At 33.9% G+C, this 23,564-nt stretch overlaps 1 protein-coding gene across 4 annotated transcripts in view; it reads right to left on the bottom strand.

The window, feature by feature from the left end:
• Nucleotides 1–23,564, bottom strand: part of NBEA (neurobeachin) — a 656,028-nt gene that overhangs the window by 74,670 nt on the left and 557,794 nt on the right. For all 4 annotated transcript variants that reach the window (XM_081046841.1, XM_081046842.1, XM_081046843.1 and 1 more), the window contains 2 exons: nt 11,171–11,311; nt 235–354 (listed from right to left, as the gene is read on the bottom strand). In XM_081046841.1, the coding sequence (XP_080902967.1) occupies nt 235–354; nt 11,171–11,311 (261 nt within the window). The remainder of the gene's footprint in view (nt 1–234; nt 355–11,170; nt 11,312–23,564) is intronic.

The following is a 23,564-nucleotide window of genomic DNA, read 5'->3' as shown; positions in this document are numbered from 1 at the left end:
GGATAGGAATTTTTTGAAATAAGGAAATCACCTTATTTGAATAATATAAAGGATCCTGAATCATTTTCTATGATGCTCAAAATTATTTCCTTTGGTTTCCTTTTAGGTTAGATGTACCACATAATTTTAAAAAGCTACTGTATAAAATGTCTTATATACCTACTTCAATTTTAAAATACGAAAATTTCAACATATTTTGAAGTTAAATTAGTATCAACAAATAAAAGAGCCTACCTTTACATCAGAAGTATCTCTCTGACTAGTTCTCCAAGACCTTGCGACTGCTGAGAAGGTTCGATCTGGATGGTCAAATTTCCCATCATTTGCATTGAGGAAGAAGGTTGTGAAAGGTTCCTATGCAAGGCAAAAAAAAAAAAAGAAACAAGAATTTGACCCTTCTGAACACAGCTGCCCTCAGTCTTTTATAAAATACGATTTTCTTTAACGCTCTTGAGGTGGACACAATGCAGGGTCCTGGAAAGATGCCCACATCAACGGAGTCCTGATATGCCTGTCTGGGCCCGAGTGGGCCAGAGTCACCTGTCATTCTGCAACCTCGGTAGGTCATTTCACTTCTTGGACTTTAGTCTAATGTATAAAAGGATGAAGTTCTAGTGCTCTGTGATTTTATGAAAAATTATTTTGCATTATTGTCAATTTATAACTCAGATTTTCTTTCTCATAACTAAGGCCATACATAATAACACAGCAAGAAGCAAAACACTCTGAAAACCTTCACAACAGTGTGGAATGAGGTAGGCAACGTCCATCTTGGATTACCCCTCAAATTCTACTAAAGTACTTGTACCACATTATGGTCTGAGGATCTTATTAAAATGCAAATCTCTGCTTACAAGCTTTCCTGAGCTTTTCAGAGCTCTTAGAAGAAACTCTAAACTACTCAATTTGTCCAAAAAGCACCTGAATGCTCTGGAATCTGCTCGACTCTTATTTCTCCATTCACTTGTTCACATTCTAAGGTTTTGCCACAGTGCTCTCACTTCTTGTCCTTTGTGCCTGATGGTCCCTCTGCCTGGTACAAACTTTTCCCTCTAGCTCACCCTCCTTAATTGGCTAAGTTCTTTTTTTCATCCTTTAAGTCTCAGCCAAGGTGTCATTTTCCCCTGAAAGACTTTCCTTGATTTTTCCAGGCTCTTCAGTATGCTCAAACAGCAAATTATATTTCCTCAAACATAACACTGAAGCATTTGCCACACACTTTTGTAATTGGTTTTTAACTTGTCTATCTTCCCCCACTGTATGAATAGATACCATATCTGTCTTGTTCACTGTTTCATTTCCAACACAGAGAACAACTGCTGGTATATAGAAGTATAATGTATAATTTGTATGTATAAGGGATGAATGAAATAAAGTATGTGTAAGTAAGACTAGATAAACTCTAGTCCTTCTAGTATTCTGTGACATTACCTTAGATAACGATGTCTGTCACCTATGACATATTCCCATAGTAGGAAACCTAGGAATAACTTTATCACAAAGTCCTAATGAATTTATTTAATCATAGTGATTTTTCTGTAGTTTTTATGTTGGGAGAGAGGCATTATGGCAGATGTCAAACTGTTTCCAAATTTAAAAGGATTAAATAACTTTCATTTTTATTAAGGATTTCTTAATTAAGTACAACAAAGATAAATATGTATTTCCTTTTCCATGGTTCAATTCTTCACTCAAGTCTAGGATGAATGACATGTCACATAGGTTCAATCATGTTGAGAAATCTTTCCTAAATATTTAGGTTTTTTTCTTTAATATACAATCTGTTTATTCTCTTATATCTACAAAACATTATTTTGCTAATTTAAACTCTTTTTTCCACTAGCAGTAAGGTCTAGCTGTCAGGCCACAGTTACAAATATTATCTTCCTCACCATCTTCCTGAAATCTAGTGTGGCTACCTGTCATTAATTTTATAAGTTGGTAATGTAGCACCAATATTTCATGTTCACTGTTGAATGACAGAAAAGCATCATGAAAGAGGTACGATGAAGAATGATACAACAATATATAGGTGAGGGGGGGTTTATTGATTCACCTAAAAATCAGAGATGCATCCAGGAAGTCCATATTGCCGTTTAAGGTTTTAAGTGATCTGAGTGACAAATAGATGTTACCAAAATTGAGTTAGGAACAAAAATTATGAGATGTCTTTCACTAATTAATTTGCTTGGCAGAGTTCTAACTCACTATTACATGTGAGGTAGTTGATGCAGTTTATGTTATCACTAAATTAAATTAAAGTGGGGATCTAAAACTTCTAGAAGTAGCAATGGTAAATCAAATGCCATGTGACAGATCTAAGTTTGAATCTCGGTGGAACCATTTACCTCTCTTAGGCAAGTAACTTAACCTGAAGTAGTTGTGCTAAGTATCTCAGTTCCTTCATCTATGTTCATTGGGGATGACAATACTGTGGGGGTAATTAAGGGAATTATATAAGATTGAATGATACTGAGAAAGCTTGAAGTATCTTATCAATAATGACACAGTTCTAAAAATGACCACCAGCTTTATGCACTGTGTCAAGTATTCATGGCTGGGCTCTGCACCAGATTGCCAGTTCACTAGACAACCTGACTAGACTCTTACTGTGTTTCCCCGAAAATAAGACCTACCCTGAAAATAAGCCCCAATTAAGATCGTCAGCCAGACGGACAGATTTAGTACGTTATGATAATGTTCCAGAAGAAGATGACATGACTGTATTTGAATAAATGTAGATTGTTGTACATGAAAAAATAAGACATCTCCTGAAAATATGCCCTAATGTGTCTTTTGGAGCAAAAATGAATATAAGACCCAGTCTCTTATTTTCAGGGAAGCATGGAAATTCCTTAGGTCTTATTCTTTGTATTCTTTTTTTCGTTTGTTTTCAGACCATGCAACAATGTCTTTTATTATATATGGGTTTTTCAAACGATTTCCTCAATCTGTCCTTACACACGCAAAAATAAGTGTACTGTTTAGCATATTGGAACTTGCAAAACTGATCATTGCCTAGAGAAGGGAAAATTATCCCTAAAATATGCTTAACCCGAGGCCAGTTCATCCACCGACCTCCAAGAGCATGGAGATGGACACGATAGACAGAAGGTCCCCATCTGAGCCTTTATGTACCACCATTCGACAACCCTTCTTCAGGCCCAGATTGGCAGCACATTTCTTGTCAACACTCATTAAATGTCTAAGAAGACTTTCATCTTCTGCTACAGAAATCTAGGACATATGCTTCTTGGGTATTACCAGCAATGTGTTGGTGTTTGAGGGGAAATGTCATGGAAAGTAGAACACTGGTCATCCTCCAAAATGATTTTGGCTGTGATTTCCCTGCGGATGATCTTCCCGAAAATCATGCTGCTACCTTACCGTGTTTCCCTGAAAATAAGACCGGGTCTTATATTAATTTTTGCTCCAAAAGACGCATTAGGGAGTATTTTCAGGGGATGTCTTATTTTTTCACGTACAACAATCTACATTTATTCAAATACAGTCATGCCATCTTCTTCTGGAACATCGTCATAATGTACTAAATGCATCCATCTGGCTGACGATATTAACTGGGGCTTATTTTTGGGGTAGGGCTTATTTTTAGGTAGCATTCTTATCTGTCATCATGGCCTCTGTCCCGTGGGTGCCAGGAGAGAAGGCTCCTTAGGTCTTACTCATCTGTGTAGCCTCAGCCAAGCGCAGGACTTGGCTCAGTCAGTGTTTAATAAATGTTTGTCTAGTAAATGTTAATAAGTGTTTAGTAAACATGCAAGCGACTTTTGGGAAATGGCTGGGTAAGAATAAGATGTAGTTTTTCTTGTCATTGGTAACCAGTAGTTTGATCCAAAAGTTGTATCTTCCAATCCACTTCCTCATTATTCTAGGATGCTAATGGAAGGCAATCATTATTTGTTTTCTCTGTACATACTGGGCAGTGATTAATTTAAAAGGATCAGACTTATCTCAATGTATTTAACCTATTAAAAAGATGTGAATGAAGACCAATTCATACCATGCAAAGCCTTACTTATCATCAGCCACTAAAAGCTGATCTCTACCCCTATGCAAATGATCCTGGTTTTCACCCTTAACAAAGATATGCTAAGAACAACACAGATGGGCATAGAGAAAAGCAATCAGAAACTGAAGAATCATTTTTATTTCTGGTCATAAAGTTTATGAATCTAGTGGCGTCTCACAGCAGAGAATATTCAAGAACTCCACATTTCACAGTTCTGAGTAGCTTTTAAGGAGATCTGATTAACAACTGTTTCAGGGTCACATACTACATACATTACTGACATATAATTTTCATTATTCCTGAAGGCCTCCAGCTGCTACACAGTAGAGTACTAATGGAAATTGATAACCTATTTGTTTATAAGTGGCTATTGATTTTTCAAGCTCTGATTACCATGGAGATTACCTTTCTCCATGTGTTTTCCTTTTACCTTCAAGGTACAGCACGAGGCCCTCCTTTTTCATTTGACTCATGCTTGACTAACATAGAGAATCAAGTGCTACATGAAGCTCAAGGAACTTGTATATTTCTTCATCGAACACATGTGGATTGAACCATTTGCTATGTGTATTATCACTATATCAGATATTTTATTCTTACACTAGAAAGCTTTTGGCTTATGAAAAAAGATGTACAAATGAATAAATATTAAACAGAAATTGGAATACCGCCACTAGTTGGGCTTTAAAAACTCCAGGTTAGTTCCTGTAATATAAAAGGATGGCTTCCTTCTCCTAGTTACATCCACTCCAAGGTCACTGCATATCGTCCAACCCTTTTTCTGTGCTAGAAAATACAACTAATCTGTCCTGCACTAAGAAGTACCTGTGCTACTGAATTCTATCATAACCTTTAGTTCCCTAAAAGGACACTAATGACCTTCCCTGCTTTTAATGATTACAGACCAATTCCATGTTGAGCAATCTTACTCCATTCCCCTGCCCCTCTTCTCTTTAGCCAATTCCTTTATTCTTCTGTCTTGTATGCTTTTTGATTAACCATCTCATAAGAACCTTTGCTTACGTCCCTCCCCCCTTGAAGTTTTCTTCTTTTCCTTCTCTTCATTTCATTTGAAACAAACCCCATCCATCGGTAATAGGTAGTGCTTGGGATATAACTAAATCAAACAAAAGATGTATATTTTGAATTATTATGAAACATAATAAGTACTAAAGGGAAGAGAACTATGAATTACTGAGCACCTCTCTATGTTCGGCACTGTATTACCTCAGTTCGCTGTTATCGTTCAGAGTAGGGACAATTAGTCCTGTTTGACATCTGAGAAAATCAAGATCTGATTCTGGGAAATGAAGGAGCCATTATTTCCACTGTGCTTTGTCTAACTTCAGAAATGTACTTCCTTCCATTGCTTTTGAAAGAGCCCAGGAGTACCATTTAGAATCTTCAAAGTCTCTATTAATTAACCCATGTACCTGTTATATACCAGGCTTTTCATTGACAATTCCTCATCTTCCTCTCAGCAAATATGTATGTCCTTAAGCATCAGTATTCAAGATATATGTGACAATATTTTATTCAGTAGCATTATCTTTTGGTTTTAATGACACGCTTGCAAAAGTGTTTCTATTATTTTTTCACTATAAATACATATTTTTAACATATAGTATGGTTTAAATAGGTTCTTAGGTAGGCTTTCAAAGCAACCCATAATTTATAAAAAAAGTCCCAAATTCTAAACAACTGATTTATAAATTAATTCTGTTGCACAACCTATTTAACTCCCTAAGAATTATGATTACGTATAAAAAGAATTATGATTAAATGTTTGACAAATTAATTTTTTGAGGTAAGTTGAATATATTGAATTCAAAAGGTGAATAGGTTATTAAGGGATGAAAGGTCAGAGAGTGATATTTAATTACTTCTGTGTATGTTATATGTGCTGAGTAAGATTTAAAGTAAAAACATTCCAAGTAACATGTGTCCTTTTATACTACTTAATATCTGAAGAAACTCCAAACTCTGCTAAAATAGTTTATTCATCATTTGCTTAATGGCAGCTAGCAAGAAAACAGTCTTTTTTAGAGTCTTGTAATTTAGACAGTGACTTCACTGGTGGTTTGTTTAATATAATATTTTTAATTTAAAATAATGAGGTATGTAGTTAATTCATATTTTAAAGCAATTATTATCATTGTCATACTAAATATATTGACTGAAACTAATAATGAGCTTACTGATTTTGGGTCTAAAAGTCTTGAAAGGTAAAGGGCAGACACTTTAATCTGCATTTTGTTTTTACGAGCAAATTCTTAGTGACATGAATTTTAATGCATTTTCTACTTCATAAACTTCTGTTGCGATGTCACAATTCCCTGGGCCATTAGGTTAAACATGTAGAAAACTATTAGACTACAGTACTTCTCCTTGTAATAGCACGACACAGGATGTGTTGACTGAATGAGTCCCCGTTAAAGCAGTCGTATAGATCTGTTCTGTCCACTACATTAGCCACTAGCCACATGTGGCTACCGTGTACTTGAAATATAGCTAGTTCCAACTGAATGTGCTATAAATATAATATTAATTCTGGATTTCAAAGACTTAACCTCACCCCCACCCTCCTTAAGTTAAATATCTCAATAATTTTTATATTGGTTACATGTTGAAATCATAACATTTTGGGTCTATTGGGCTAAAAAATATATTTATTAGAATTAATTTAACCTGTTTCTTTTTACTCTTAAATGTGGCTACTAGAAATTTTAAATTACGTAAGTGACTGGCATTATATTTCTGTCCTTTAGCACACTATGGACAGCACTAAAATGTACCTGTGCTATATACGAGGTCAGACAATTAAGTTCACAAACTTATTGCAACAAGGTTGCTGGCCTTTTTTAATATCAGAGGAATTATTCTTTATGAATTTGTACCAAATGGACAAACAGTTTACCTAAGTTTACTATTTGCAAGTGCTGAAAAAGCTGTGTGAAAAAGTTAGACAACAATTCATGGCTCTTGCATCACGACAATGCACCAGCTCACACGTCACTGTCTGTGACGGAGTTTTTAGCCAGTAAACAAATAACTGGATTGGAACACCCTCCCTACTCACCTGATCTGGCCCCTAATGACTTCTTTCTTTACAAAAAGATAAAGGAAATATTGAAAGGAAGACATTTGAATGACAATCAGGACATCAAGCGATGACAGCTCTGATGGCCATTCCAGAAAAAGAGTTCCAAAATTGCTTTGAAGGGTGGACTAGGCACTGGCTTCAGTGCATAGCTTCCCAAGGGGAGTACTTCGAAGGTGACCATAGTGATATTCAGCAATGAGGTATGTAGCACTTTTTCTAGGATGAGTTCTTGAACTTAATTGTCTGACCCCGTATATACATAGCATTTCTGCCACACCCTGCATTGATTCAAATTTGGATTGCATTCTCAGAAATAGAAGAGTATTAATTTAAGTCAAGCTGTTGACAAGTACTTTTATGGACTCACACTTAAATAAGTCGTATATATCTGGCATTAGACTAATTTGATTGCACAAAAACCATTGAATACTACTTTCTGTATTTCAAAATACTACCATATGTATGATACACATGTGACACATCATACATATATTCTTGTTTAAGTCTCAAAACACTTTCCTTGATAATGGTTCCTCAGAAATGGTTCCTGACTATTTTTCAATCCCCCAAATACCTGAGAGAGGCGTCTTACAACGCCCATAACAGTGGCTCACTATAGCAATGATTGTCTTTTTTTTAAAATTAAAATTTATTGGGGTGACAATGAATAGTAAAACTGTATAGGTATCAAGCATACAAAACTGTAATACATCGTCTATATATCACATTGTATGTTCACCAGCCAGAGTCAGTTTGCAATGATTGTCCTTGATGGGACATGAGGTGATATGAAAAAACCTCCCAGGTTGAGTATCCCAGGTTGAGTATCTGTGGTTTAAATTCTTTCTAAAGTTTTCCTTTTCTACCAGTTTCGGAAGTGCCTCTGAGAGTCCACATGCAATAAAGCAGTGAAGCCACAGACCGTGCTGCTGAAGAAGAGTAACACTCAAGGGCTGCTTAAGCCCAGCTATGCCATTGCTGAGCTTCCAGGGTGAATCTGAAGCAGCAAACAGAACTTGAACTTTACCGACACTTTTTCTCTAGGTTTTTTTTCTTCTTTAACCTCCTTTGCTGATTTTTTTGTTAAAACATTTATAACATGCCCAGCTAGTAAGTCATTTCCCACTGGTGGCAGTAATGATTAAGAATTTGGTTTCATGGTCTGACCATTTGGTAATCAGAGAATCTAATTTATTAGCCATTTTGTTTTCTTGTCTGTCTATTTGTGAGCCTAAATTAAATAAGAATATGTTTTATTTCCATTATAAAGGACACTAGCTCCTGGAAATCTTGACTGGCAAATTTTTGTATTTCTGTGTTTAGTTTTGACCTGTGGGTAAAACTGCAGGATAGAAGCTATAAATTCTCTCTCTCTTTATGTGTGTCTGTAATTTAGAAAAGCTTTTACGTCTCCTACGAGTGTAAAGTATTTTCCTATGTCTGGAGACTATTAATAAATTACTACAACCCATAAACTAAAGGTGTTTTGTTCTGATTGGTTTATAGTGGTAAACAGGTACCTACATAAATCTAGTATTCCCCCCAAATTAACAGTAAACAAAGAAATAGAACTTCTTATACTTTAGAAGTGCTAGAGTTAAAAAATATTTCTTACGGAACTGCTAGCTCTGAAACATATTTGTAATAAAATCCAAGTTCACATAATTAAGGTGAATTTTGGAACAAATTAGACTAATAGCTTTGGTCTATAAAAGAAAGTCTTGTGCCTTTTCCTTTAGTTTACAATTATAGAGTTTATTTTTTAAAATAAGATTTGGGTTTGTTTTCTCACAAACTAGTTAATCTAAATTTCTTATGTTGGTTTAGGATTATGACAAATATGAAATTTGAGTTTGATTAAATGGAATCATAATTCTGACAAACTTATTTTATAACAGAAATAGTTTGCAGTATATTGTCTATCTAATTACTTAAAACATAGTCATATTACATATTTGTAGTATGTTCAATTTCTCCCCATTATGTACTAGAGAATGCTTGAGGAAAACTCCAAACTGAAGCTGCCGTTTAGGCAGAAGAAAAAACAACCTTTGAAAATAGGAAATGCATCACCATGTGTGCACATTTTCGTGTATGTCACTTTACCATGTGTTTCTGAGGCAAATAAGCCTCGTGCAACACAGTGGTCTGAAGTATATTTTGGTAAGGATAAAAAAACATTGATTATATTGATTTGGAGATTTGATTTAGCATTCTAGAATATTCCTCTGTTGCTTATTGAAAAAAAAAATCAGGTCATCTGGCTCCAGTAATTGCCCTTTACTAGACTAGATTGGAGCAGGCAAAACTAAAGGCAAAGAGATTAGTTAAGGGCTTTTGCAATAATCTAGATTAAAAATAATGGGAATCTGAACTAAGGATATGCCAGAGTTTTTTTTTTCTTGTTTTTTTTCTGTGAACCCCCCGACCCCAACCCACCATCCCTCTGACCTCACACCACACACATCACATCACACACATAAAATTATAGTTGGCATTCATTAATGTTTAGCCTCTGGTGCACAACGCCACGATCAGGCATCCACACCATCCCTGAGGTGGTCTCCCAAATAGGACGCATGCCCATCGGATACCCAACAAAACCCCTACAACATTATTGAATAAGTTCCCCAAATTAATTTCCAGAAAACCCTGAGGCCATCTTGCGGCCACCAGCCGCCTCCCAATCCCTTCACCTTTCTCCTTATCCCCAACACCGCCCCCACCCCCGCCCATCTAACAACTCTCGGTTTTTTCTTTGTGTCCTCAAAACTGTCTCTGATTAGTTCATTCACATATTCTTTTCTTTAGATTCCGCATATAAGTGAGATCATATGGTACTTGTCTTTCTCTTTCTGACTTATTTCACTTAACATGATGTTCTCTAGATCCATCCATGTTGTTGCAAATGATTTCTTTCTTCTTTATGGCTGCGTAATACTCCATTGTATAAATGTACCACAGCTTCTAAATCCAGTCATCTACCAATGGGCATTTCGGTTGTTTCCATATCTTGGCTATTGTGTAAAGTGCTGCAATAAACATAGGAGTGCATACTGATTTTTGAATTGGAGTTTTGGATTTCTCCGGGTAGATGCCTAGGAGTGGAATTACTGGATCATAGGGTAGTTCCATTTTCAGATTCCTGAGATACCTCCATACTGTTTTCCATAGTGGCTAGGATATGCCAGAGTTAATAGAGAAAAGGAGATAGATTGTAGAGATATTTAATTGGTAGGGCCTATCTGATGTGATATCTGGTTGGACATAAGGGGCTGGTAAAACAAAAAATCCCCAAGCAGTTAACTGAGTGAGTGATCATGCCATTTACTGAGATAGGAAATGCAGCAGGAACCACAGCAGGTTTGTGAAGGAGATGAGTCCACTTTTGGAAATGATGTTAGGGTATGGTGAGATGTGTAGGTAGGAAATACCTGGTAGGATATATAAATTTTATACAGTTGGGATGATAAGAAGGAAACAAGGAGAGGATATTGTCAGGGGAGCCATGAGAAGGAAGAATTTCACGGCAAAAGTGAGCAGTGGTGCCAAATGCTTCAAACATATCAAGTATGAAATGGGAAGTTTTACCCCCTTAACTTAAACCTCCATAAGAACAATTTAGTAAAGTGATTTGTTCACTTTGTGGTGTGGAATCTAAACCAACCAGGCTCAAGACTGAAGAGGAGGTGACAGAGACAAGCGCAGTGCAGTGCAGCAAACAAAAACTCATAGACACAGACAATAGTTACCAGAGGGTAAGGGGGGTGGGAGGTGGGAGATGAGGGTAAACAGCATCAAATATCTGGTGATGGAAGGAGAACTGACTCTGGGTGGTGAACACACAACGTGATATACAGATGATGCATTACAGAATTGTACACTTGAAACCTATATAACTTTACTAACCATTGTTACCCCAATAAACTTTAATTAAAAAGAAACAGATACCAAGTATATTTGATTTTTATTCAATTTACTTATGTTAAAACCTTAGAGGAATTAAAGGCAGACTGTGAGAGAATGAAGACACTCACGATTCGCAGCAGCCAGGATAAGGTGGAGGTTGCTGTTGAATAGTGCGTATTGTAATGGTACGGTGGGCTTTGGTCGTCTTCCCACGTCTCATAACGCTCTGCATAAAACACAGCTCTCTTGGGGTTCAAAGCACCGATCGGCTATAAAAAGAGGAAAAGAAGAATTTTGTTTAATACAGTCATATTAGACATTCTACATTATAACTCTTCATCTTGAAAATATTTACTATTAATTCACTTTAACCATAAAGCACATATCAACGATTTTGTATTATATTTTTACCAAATTTAATTTTGATATTAATTCCAAATCATTACACTTGATAAAAATCACCCCATAAAGTGATATAAATGCAAGGTTTCTAGATTTTACTTAAGGTTTCAGTGAACAGGATTATCAGAGATCCAGCTTAAACTGTTAAGGTGAAACCAATGTTTTTTATGCTATTTTTCCTGCCTACTTAACAACCACCATAATGAACATTTTGCTGGATGACTGTAAATCTAATGAGGAAGTGAAGCAACTGACCATATAACAACCATATTAGAGAAAATCTTGCCTTGGCCTGGCACCCAGAATGCGAAAAACATTACCCATAAGGAAATCCTGCATGGATTGTTGGAATGTTAGTTTCATTCTGTTATACAGAAGAAGCATATATTCTTTTTATTAAGTTAAACTGTAAGTCAAAGGCTGATGGAAATAATTCCGACACTTCAGATTCCCTGGAAAGCATATTGTGATGGCCACTAAGATCCTTTCGATCAGTACCACCATACCACTGACTATGAAGTTAATCCCTGTACTGAGCACACAGTAAAACGCAGGGACACAATATATCTTTTTCTTTCAACAAAGCAGATGCTAATTGGATCAGTCTCAAATTTCTTAGCACACCTGAAAATAAAGAATTTCTAGCATATAGTCCTCATGATTTCTAATAGCAAACTACCTTAGCTTAAGTTTTTCTCTGATTTTGGTTTAATGGGACATGGAGTCCACTCTTATGATACCTGATAGCTACATTACTTTATGTTAGGTGCATACTATAAAAATGAATGTTTGTAGAGAAAACACAAGATGGATACTAAGTATAATATATAACTCCTTTATTTTAAAATTTAATATTACTAGTTAACTATGACGTTCCCCCAAAGGCTTAATTTTAACAAAAGAAGTAGTAGAAAATTAGTGTTTCGGTAGGACAAATAATGTTACACAAGAGAGAAAGATTCATTTATAAATTGCTTGTAGTTTTTTCTTTCGGTCCTAGGGGACTAATTTAAAAAACACAATGTTGTCAGCAGTTAAAAGTCTGTTAAAAATTTCCATAATAAACTCTTATTTGCAAGGGTTTTTATCCTGAATATTAAAATTATTTGTTAATTATATACATTTGCCTTTAACTTAATTATGACTTAAGAAAGATGAAACAATTTAATAATTTACTTTTTAATAATTGGTTTAAAAGTGGTTTTTAAATGTTTTTAAATGTTTAACCCAAACTTCATTGGGTTAAATCTCACTGGTATACATCCCTCAAATCTTTTTACATAGATCTAAAAAGGCAATGTAATTTCATTGTCACATAAAATATCAATATTATTTAAAACAAATTTTTAATTACTTTTTTGGTAAAAAGGTAATTACTATAGTGAAATGAATGTGAGTTCTTTTACAATTTAGAAATAGTCAGTTTTTCATTTAAAATGGCGTGTACATATTTTATACTTTCCTAGGTGGCAGATACCTGTTTTTCTAAGTCAATATTATAAGTATATTTTTTCACAGCATTTAACATGTTTAATACTTTGTTCTGTCTTAAATATGCTAAAAGATCTTTCATAGGCATAACTTTCTGCACAATCCTTAAGGATTGACCTTGTCTGCTATTGTTTGTTCTGCCAGACCTCACAAGACATTCTTGTAAAAGGAACATGGCCTTTCCTCTAATCTTTTCCAGCCTTCTCCTCAACTACTGGAAAAGGGATAAAGTAAATATTTACGCTTTTTATTTTACTCAAATTTCATCAAAGTCATTTATTGGAGTGTTCTACACAATAATACTTTGCAGGAAATGGCTGCATATTATTAAAGCTTGCATATGCCTTCATTAGTAACTTCTTAAAATACATTTCTAAGTTTGAATGTTTATCTAATACATTTAGAAAGGAATGTTATAAAACAAGGTGTTAACGATTTGGTTTGTATTTATTATTTTTTACTTATTTTGCTTCTAATAATCAAGAAGCAATAAATCATTCGAAGGAAAAATGCTTCAAAATGTCTGTTTGAGAAATGAGAGTTTCATCACAGATGGCATATTTTCTTATTGAAGCCAAACAGAATTATCTATCTATCTATCTATCTATCTATCTATCTATCTATCTATCTATCTATCTATCATCTACCTATTATATCTAACTATTTACCTACACATAATTTATAAGGTTCTTAGTGTGGTATCCTTTTAAAATTTGAGCAAATAATGCAATGTCAATACCATTTAAATTTAACAAATGAGCAAGGTAAGAATTCTGATGAAGAAGTAAAACTACACTTAATGAAATTTATAAGTTTATCTTGTATCCCATTTCAATGTTTACCATAATTACCATAGCAAAAAGCAGTTTCCTTTTCTCTCAAACAAGAGGTGCATTTAGACAGTAAGCCATCTCTATGACTTTTGGGTGTTTCTGTATGAAAAGGTATAATCGACATTTTAGCTCTTGCTATTAGATTTATTATTACTTTGACTTTATGATTTTATATGTTACAAGTTGACACTGTAACAGATAACAGAAAATGATGCCAATAACAGTGCAGGAATTAAAAATAAAATTTCTACCTCTACACTTTATTATTATAATTTAATTTCTAAAACTGTTATAAAGCCTACATAGCTTGCAAAAAGCACTATTTAAATATCAAATTGGTGGAAAATTATATGTGTAACATTGCCACGTCTATATAAAACACCATTAAATTTACTGAAAAAAAAATGATATTGAAGATTTTCTCTACCACTAAATTTCCCCTTTTTGAATATTAAAGAGAAAAATTTGTCTCAGCTTAAGTATCACAGAAAGCTTTGTTTTCCTGAAAAAAAATTGTGATTTTATCATATGGAACAAAAATCCTGACAGATGCTATAGAGATTTACAATATTAAAGACTCTGAAAGATATTATTGTAAATAGAATTGTTTAATTTTGTTCACTCCAGTGTTTCTTATCTATCTATCTATCTATCTATCTATCTATCTATCTATCTATCTATCTATCTATCTATCTATCTACCTACCTACCTACCTACCTACCTACCTACCTACCTACCTACCTACCTTTCCTACCTACGTACCTACTTACCTACCTACCTACCTTTCCTACCTACGTACCTACTTACCTACCTATACTGGAACCTCATCTTTCTTTTTGTTTTCCTAACTGTTAACATGTAATACAACTAGTGTTCCTTGGAATATACTTACAAAAGTTCTGCTTATAATCCTTATGGTATATAGCTCTGAGTGCTAACTTTTTATTTGATTTCATTTTCCTATTTTCTTTCCCTTTCTGTACTTTGACGTATTAATATTTTTCTATTTTATATAAGCTTACAAGCTTTATCAAGTCCTTTTTATGGAATAGGTATATACATTAAACAAGATAGTAAAGAATGAGCAACAGATACTTAATTAAAAGATACTTACTGGGCAAATGGTACTATACGAGGCATTAAAAGGATTTTAGAGAATATAAAAGTCTGAGCACAAAGCCGGATTGATTTGAATAAATAAATCAACAATAAGGGTGAACTGACTGAAGCCATGGTCAATGCCGTGAAAATAGATTACAATTTTTAAGAATAAGAAAAGGCTTTCAAGGAGAAATCAGAAGACCAACTAAAGTAATATTAGTAACACTGAATTCTGGTGCATCAAAAACAACTTGAAAAATGCTCATGATGTTCATAGTATTAGGATTGTACTTATAAGTATGAGTATATATAACATTGAGATTTCACTATTGCTATTGCAACCGCTAACGGTAGTACAGATTTGTATAAAATATTGTTTTCACATCCATTTTCTAGATTGATTTTCAAAATCTCTGAGATGGGCAAGGTATTATTATAAGCCTAACTTCATGATGAGAAACACAAGTACCTGGGTCTCCACTGTTTCCACAACACTGGGTTGCCTCTTCATTGCTAAATATGAAATTCTGATGCCATTTTTTTCTTCTATAACTGCGTACTTAACTCCTTATCCCTCACAGACCCTCAGCAATGGAATGAACCTTACAGGCCTACGGTCCAACTGCCTTACATTACAGATGTGGATAATGAAGAAAAGTCAAATCCAGCTCACATGGCTGTGATCCTTTTTACAGAATTTCCAAATGAAAATTTTTTACAGAACCAGCTGAAGCTCTGTGTTAGATGCAGCGTGAAGCTGGATACAGTTGATTGATTTGTTGGCCTTTTGAGTACTACTTTTAGGTATCTTAATACTCTTAACACTTCTGAGCTTCTAACAATCTAAGTTATCGTGTTATCTTTCATTAGAATACCCAGTGGCTTGGGAATCCTTAGAACAACCTTCAGGAATTCCTGCTTTTTTCGTTTTTTTCAGTCATGAGCTACATATCATCATTCTTAAAATTCTCAGTTATGACGATGTAGAAATCATACCTGCAGATGCTTCTGTGCTCAAGTAAATTCCCTGCCTCCCTTTTTGTCTGACTAGGGAATTTCAATTCATTCTTCTGGAAGCAGCTCAAGTTTCATCTGTGAAGGCCTATGTGACACCATCTGGTTATACTTAGGCAAATTTATAACTTTTTTTTTTTACCCAGTAAACTAGCCCTTCAAGGGAATGTCCTATGTTTTATTGATCTCTGAAATCTCAGCACCTAATACAGTACCTGGCTCTTTTTAGGTGCACACTAAACGCTGAATGAATGAAGACTTATTGATCGGATAATATATATTATATATAATATGTATTATATACTATATACCATATACTATATACTATATATAATACATATATTATATATTATATACATCATGTATAATATGTATAATTTTATATATCATATATATAATACGTATAATACTTTTAATTTCCAAATGAAGATTTTAGACAAAATTTTTAGGCAAAATCAAAAGACAACAAAGTGGAAAATATTTATAGCAATATGATAAAGGGCTAGTTTCCTTAAAATAAGCTCTAATGAATCAATAACAACGAGCAATCTATTAAATAAATGAGCAGATGAGAAGCACAGGCAATTCACAGATGCAAATTTCCAACATACGCAGGAAAAATAGCACCAGCTCATACAATGTAACTATTTTTTTTCTGTTCTATAACTATTTTTTCTGTTCTGTAACTATTTTTTCTGTTCTGTAACTATTTTTTTTTTCTGTAACTATTTTTTTTTCCTGTTCAGCATGCATTACTATTGTCCCTTTATGATCCTTCCCCATTCTTGGTCTACCTGGTTCATTCAAGTGGGCTGACTCTATTACCTATCCCCCTTGGTGGGCATGTCATCCAGGCTTCTCAATCAGCTTATTCTATCCATATGGCTGTTAAGATTGGTACAGAAATGGGCACATGATTTAAGTTATTCTGATGCAATGTTGTTGATACTATTTGGAAAAGAAGCCTTCTCTCTTTCTCGTGGGGCTACAAAGACATCACTGCTATAACATAGGGAAGCCTGTTTGAGAATGAAGCTAGTGAGGAAAACCACCAGAGATGGGGCATCCTATGATCCTGGTGAGCCCTGGATCCAGTTTTCCTGACCCACACCTGGTTTTCTCAGTTACACAGGCCAATAAAAAGTTTATATTTTAAAGACAGTTTATGTTGACTTGTACCAAAAGTCAGAAGTACACTTGCAAGTCTTAAATTGTCAAACAAAACCTATTTTTATTCATTAGATTGTCAAAATTATTAAGCTTCACAATACTCAGTGTTGGCCAGGGTGTAGCAAAACATATATGTCATAATACTGTTTGAAGAAATATAAATAGGTATAAATTTCTTGTGGGGGCAAACTGGTAATATTTTTTTCAATGTGCACTTGCTTTTGATCCAGTATTTCCACTTTGAGGAATTTGTAATGTGGAAAGAATGAAATACAAGAATATTTCTCATAGCATTGCTTGAAACGGCAACAAAACAAAACAAAACAACAACAAAAAACCCCACAACAAAACAAAACAAAAAAAGTCTAAATGTCCAATAAGGGGAAAGTTATATAAACAATGTTACTCACACTGCTGTATATTATGCATCTAAATTTGAAAAATTTGAAAAAATTCCACGCTAAATGTATTCCATAAGTATTGAGTACCTACTATGTGTCAGAAATTACTCTAGATCCTAGAATGAGATAAATGAAGTTGCTATTCTCATGAAGCTTGCATTCAAGTGTGTGTGTGTGTGTGTGTGTGTGTGTGTGTGTGTGTGCGTGCAGATGAAATCTAAACAATTAGGGAAATGAGAAAATACCAGATATAAGAGCTCTACTGACAATTAAAACAATAATAGGATAGCAAAAACTTGGTGATAGGGAAGGCATCTCCCATGAAGAGCCTCTGAGCAGAGATGTGACTGACCAGAAAGAACCAGTCACATAAAATTCAGGAATAAAACAATTCAAGACAGGGAAAGAGCTAGCACAAAAAAAGAGAAAGAAAGGTAGTGTGACCAAAGCATACCAGACAAGGGTAAGAGCTTTGGAGATGAAGTGAGGAGATAGCTAGAGGCCTATTATATGGCTTTGCAGCCAAGGGTGATGAAATACATGTTGTAACAAGCGCAGTGGAAAGTCAGCGAGAGGTTTTTAAGTGGGAGAGAAATAAGATCTGAGTTAGGCTTTGCAAAGGTAACTCCAATGGTTTTGTGGAGTAATATTAAATTATCATTACTAGTACTAGGAATGAAAAAGCCATTTGGAAAAACAGCATAATATAGCATTATCAATGATTCCCTATAAATCCTATAGTGCATATATATATTTGCTTAATATACTTGCTTAATATTTTAGTACATATGTATTTATATATTTATTTTTAATATATTATATTAAAATATATATTAAATATAAAAATATATTACAATATTAAAATATAATATATATTAAAATATATTAAATATATTACATATATAATGTACTTTTGCTCAAATATTCAGAGAAAAATTTTTGAAGAATATACCGGGGGTACCAAAATAATGTATACACATTTTAAGAGATTTTATCTATGCTCAAGCAGTAGTTCGCCATAATCAGTAGTGTCTGGATGCTGTTGGTAACCACTTTGAGTACCTCTTGTAATGGCAGAAGTCAAATGTGACTTGCAATCTTTTGTTATCGGTATATATTGAGTATTATAATTAATACAGTTTTTTTCCTTTCTTAAAATGTGTATACATTTTTTTGGCACCCTCCGTATATGAAACTATAAAAACAGTTGCCTCTGGGGAGTGAGAATAACAGATATTTTTTTTGTCTTCCCTAACTTCTTTTTACTGTTTGATCAAGAATGCGGTTTATCTCATATATGGAATTTTAGATGGCTTTTCCAATTATATGACCCAGAAATATCTTTCAAATGTGAATATTTTAACTTTCACAAATTTTAATCAATTATAGTAACTTTATATTTTAGCTAGCAAACAATAAAGACCATATATTTCTAAATATGAATTCCTGTTACCAATATTCACTTTGATTTGAAATTACTATATATCAAAATTTTACTATTTAAAACAAGTAAAATAACAACATGAGAAAAAAAAGGAGAAACCAAGAAGGTGAGATATTCTGTAGGATAACTGGTCTCTTTAATAAATAAATATCATAAAAAAAAAAAAAGCGGGGTGGTGGTGGTTGGGTGCTATTCTAGCCTAAAAGATACTTAAGAAACATAATAATCAAATGTGACCTGTGGTTCTTGACTGAATACTGGCTTGACCAAACCATTTTTTTACAGATATATGGGAGATAACTGAGAAAAATTGATTATGGACACAGCAATATATAATATTAGGGAATTACTGTAAGTTTTGTTAGGTATGATGAGTATTGTGGTTATGGAGGAAAATGTTTATTTTGAATACTAAAGTACTTATGGGTAAAGTATGATATTTAATTTACCTTAAAATATTTTTGCAAAACATAAAAAACTAAAATGTTGATAATTATAACATCTAGGTATTGGGTAAGTGGGTGTTAGTTATTGTTGATACTTTTCTTTATGTTTGAAGAAATTTTAAATAAAAAGTAAAAAAAAAATGCAGTGTAAATACCAAGCAAAATCTTTCAAATTCACACCAAGTTCTTTTATCATAACTATATTTTTGGGTTATTCTTATAGATAAGAATGCTTTTAATTTGAAAAATTTGTGTTTCTAAAATGTGTGAAGATTTTGTTCTCTTAAATAGATTAAATCTCCCCTTTGCAATTTTATGCACACTCTAAGTTTACTTACTATGGCCTTTCACCATCAGATGAGCTTCTGCTAATCACTACACAATTTCCACATACATTCTTAAGAAATGGAACCTGAAGGAATGAAGCATTTATACAAGGAAGTGTTAAGATTTATATTTTGCTGGCTACAGTTGAGTGTACTCCATTTTATAGTTTTCCGTTGGCAGAATAAAAACAATTAATTGTATTATGAAGAAAGATAAACTTTGAGCCAAAGTTGCATTTTGATTTGCCAAATTTATTAGCACATTCCTAGGTATGCCCGTCTGAAATGGGACTGACGCCTTTGGAGTGTATAATGACTCACTCAATGTATTCATTTTGCTTCCTCTGCTCATATCTGATATGACTGTCCGTAGTGCAGGGCATTTGGGAAAGGTGGAGGGCATCCAGAAGATAAAGTAATCACTAGACTATTAAAAACAATTTTGTTTAGTATATTCTACTTACCTATTGCAGAGAAATAATAGGTGACGAAAGGAAATGCAACCTATATGTCCAGTGCAATTACTTCGTCATAGAGTTATAAGGATAAAATGAGAAAATCTATATACGATGCTTGGCACAATGCTTGGCATATAATACGTGTATATTTCCTAAGAAAATTAGTTTTACACATCTTAGTGAAAAGGAACCATTTTTACATAAAAAACAATGGAGGTATAAGCAAAATACCTTACATTGTCATGTGTCAGTTCTATAAGCTTTCTAAGTATTAAGGAGTAGGGTGACGAGTCTATAAATTAGTTTCAACATCATTTCTATTTAATATTCTGTTTCAGCTGGAAAGAAAGGTTAATGGAAACCGCTTTTGGCCTAGTTTTGCCAAGACGATGCTACACGTTAGATGTGACAAGTGGATGGTCAAACAAAAGTGCACAAGCAGTCTCTCTTTTCTTTTCTGTAAGTAGCATTCTCCTAAGCACATATGCTGAAAAAGAGCTCCTGTTAACTCCAGTTCCTTCTTTAACAGCTTACATTTTTTAAAGCAAAACAGGCTCTCTCCTATTTCCTTCCCTTTCATTCTCTCTTTCTGGAAGGGTAGGATGATTTAGCACAAATGGGAAGGAACAAGAAAGAAGATAAGGGGACACTTCACACAAGCAGACAGGGCGCAGGTTTGGGAGTTCTGTGTGAATCCCTAAAGTTCTCTGTCACCCTATTATAATATGTCCCCAACAAACAACAGTGGGGATAAAAACAAACAGAAAAACATCTCACTATTTCTTGTTACCACAGTGTCTGTGAAACAACTTGTTTCTTTGTCTGCACTTTTCTTGGTTTTTCCTTCCTTTCAATTAGAAGGAAAGGAGCATCCTGGATAAACTAAAAATGACTGTAAACTTTTAAGGGTATGAACCAATTCTTATTGTCTTTTCACTTCCAGTGCCTGGCACAAAGTAGGTGTGCAATTAATGCTTGTGTAATGAAAGAATAAGTGAATGAATAAAATTATTACTTTAAATAAATGCAATTTGGAAATTGGTGCCCTATTTCCCCCTTGCAAATTATGCCCTCAGCTTGGATTATTCTATGAAATTAAAATAGTATCCAAATACTGCCAATCAATACCTTGTCTTAAAATAGTACTTTTCCTTTAATATTGCAACGTAAACATGCTTAACAAAAACAATTTTCAAATTGGGTTATATGTTAAGGCTACATTCAACATATACTATTAGGTCGGTCCGAAAGTAATTGCAGTTTTTGCAACTATTTTTAATCTTTTAAACCGCAATTACTTTTGCACCAACGTAATATTTAGAAAACCATTCAAATTTAGCAGTGTTTTTTTTGAGTAGATGGTATATAATTAAATTTACACATTCACATTTTTATCATCTAATAAGTTTTATGTCATCACCGTCAGCTATTAGTACTCTTAAATTTGCCCATTCTTCATATTTTGTTGTTAAAAGTTAAGCATTAGATAGATTATATACTAAAGTAAATAAAACTAACTTCATTTTAGATACTGTTACCATGAAAAAAAAATAACTGTAGAAACTTGTACCATATTGCTGAATTGGGGATCCCCCACCTAACAATGTAAACTCTTGCCTATGTGTTGTCTATGTGTTTGGCAGTTGTCAAGGGTGGACGGTTGAAGACTATTCACACTTCAGTGCAACCATTTGCATGATCACATTTCAAAGCCTCAAGGCATTATCACTTCCTTTTTATAAGTAGCATAATAATTTGGGAAAATGGTTATGCTTATCATCATCTGTCAGCCAACAACTCCTGTGTTAACAAAATATATTTTTTCCACTCAATGAATGTGTGTGTATGTGTGTGATGTCTTATGCTCATGTCAATATCAGTAGGGCTTGACTTTGTGATGACACTATTTCATTTATCAGAGGGCATTGACTGGGAAGTAGGAAAATTCCATTTACACTTTAATGACCACAGGGTGTGCTTCCTGTCAGAGTCATGTAATCACTGTAATTTAAGAGTAAAGTTCATATGAGTGTATGTAAATAACTAAAGCATTAGCATCTATCATGTTTTAAGATAAATTTTACCTCAAGATCACATCTCTAATCTGTACATGTAATAAATAAAACTTGAACCTGTGATGTCTAATCAAATGAGAGGGTCTAATAAATTTTACTGATAAAGAACTTCCAAGCTCCTGTGCTCTTTAACTGTTAATTAATTGGACTAAGAAAAGAATAAGAATATTATAAACATAATAAAATATTTCATTCTAAATAGATATGCATCTCAAGTTTCAATAAATAACTTCAGTATTTTGATGTTTAAGATTTTGATATTTGACATTTTAAAGATGTAAATATTTATTGCATGAAAAAATGATGTGTTTTATTAAAAGGTATTTATTTTATGAGGACAAAATTAAATCAAATTAATATTTTACTAGGATTTTTTAACAGACCAAAGACAGTGAAACCTCAGCTGACAAATATGGAACTTTGCTTTGTAGCTACCAGTTACTGAATGCCACTTGGGTGTCGGGCATTATACTAGATTCCTTACCTACATTAGTGCATTTCATTCTTTCAACAACTCTCTTACGTAAATACTACTGTGTTCATTTTAAAGAGGAAACGAGTTCATAGAGCTTAGGAAACATGCCTAAGATAATACAGAACTTGTCAGAGCAACAGTTGAACGAATCCTACCTTCTTTCCATGTTCCATTTACTACCTCTGAATTTTTTTCTAACTCTCAATTTTAATACTGATACAAAGAAAAGAAAACTGAAAAGGTTTGATAATTCTAGAATTAACCTTTCCTAGCATCCAGTAAAGAGAATAGGGGTCTTGCATGATCCTGACTCTACCTCTAGCTCCACCCACGGGAAATGACTGGCTTATCTCATCTCCAATGAACATATTCCATCTTCTTAAGCAGCACCAATGACACATGAGGAGACATTTTCTGGGATCTCTGGGAAAGATAGGTTTCTTGTCTTCCACGAGAGCTACTTGGTAAGATGCTCTCTCTTCCTTTGAGTAGTATGAGGTGTCTGGAACTGTTACAGCCCTTTTGCTAATAAAGGGAGTATTGCAGCTACTAGAGGCCATCCAGTAAAATGTGAGTGTAAAGCCCACAGTGGGGACGGCAGAGCAGACCAATGGAAAAAAAATCCAGGTCATAGATGCCATTGTCTTCATCACTGGAGAAAATCTTACTGAAAACAAACCCTTCCTTTGAATTTTTCAGTTATAAGAACCAATAAAAACTAATAATATTGATTTATTATTCAAGGTAATTTGAACTGGGTTGTCTGAAGCTGTCATTCAAAAGTTCTAACTGATACAACACAGAATTTCATGAAGCCAGTGTTATGTGGAAGTATAAAAAAAAGAAAAAGAAATTTTCAAATTTTTTACGATACTTCATAGCATCT

Source organism: Rhinolophus hipposideros (assembly GCF_964194185.1).
Source record: "Rhinolophus hipposideros genome assembly, chromosome: 4".
NCBI lineage: Eukaryota > Metazoa > Chordata > Mammalia > Chiroptera > Rhinolophidae > Rhinolophus > Rhinolophus hipposideros.
This window is presented reverse-complemented; position numbering and strand designations above follow the sequence as displayed.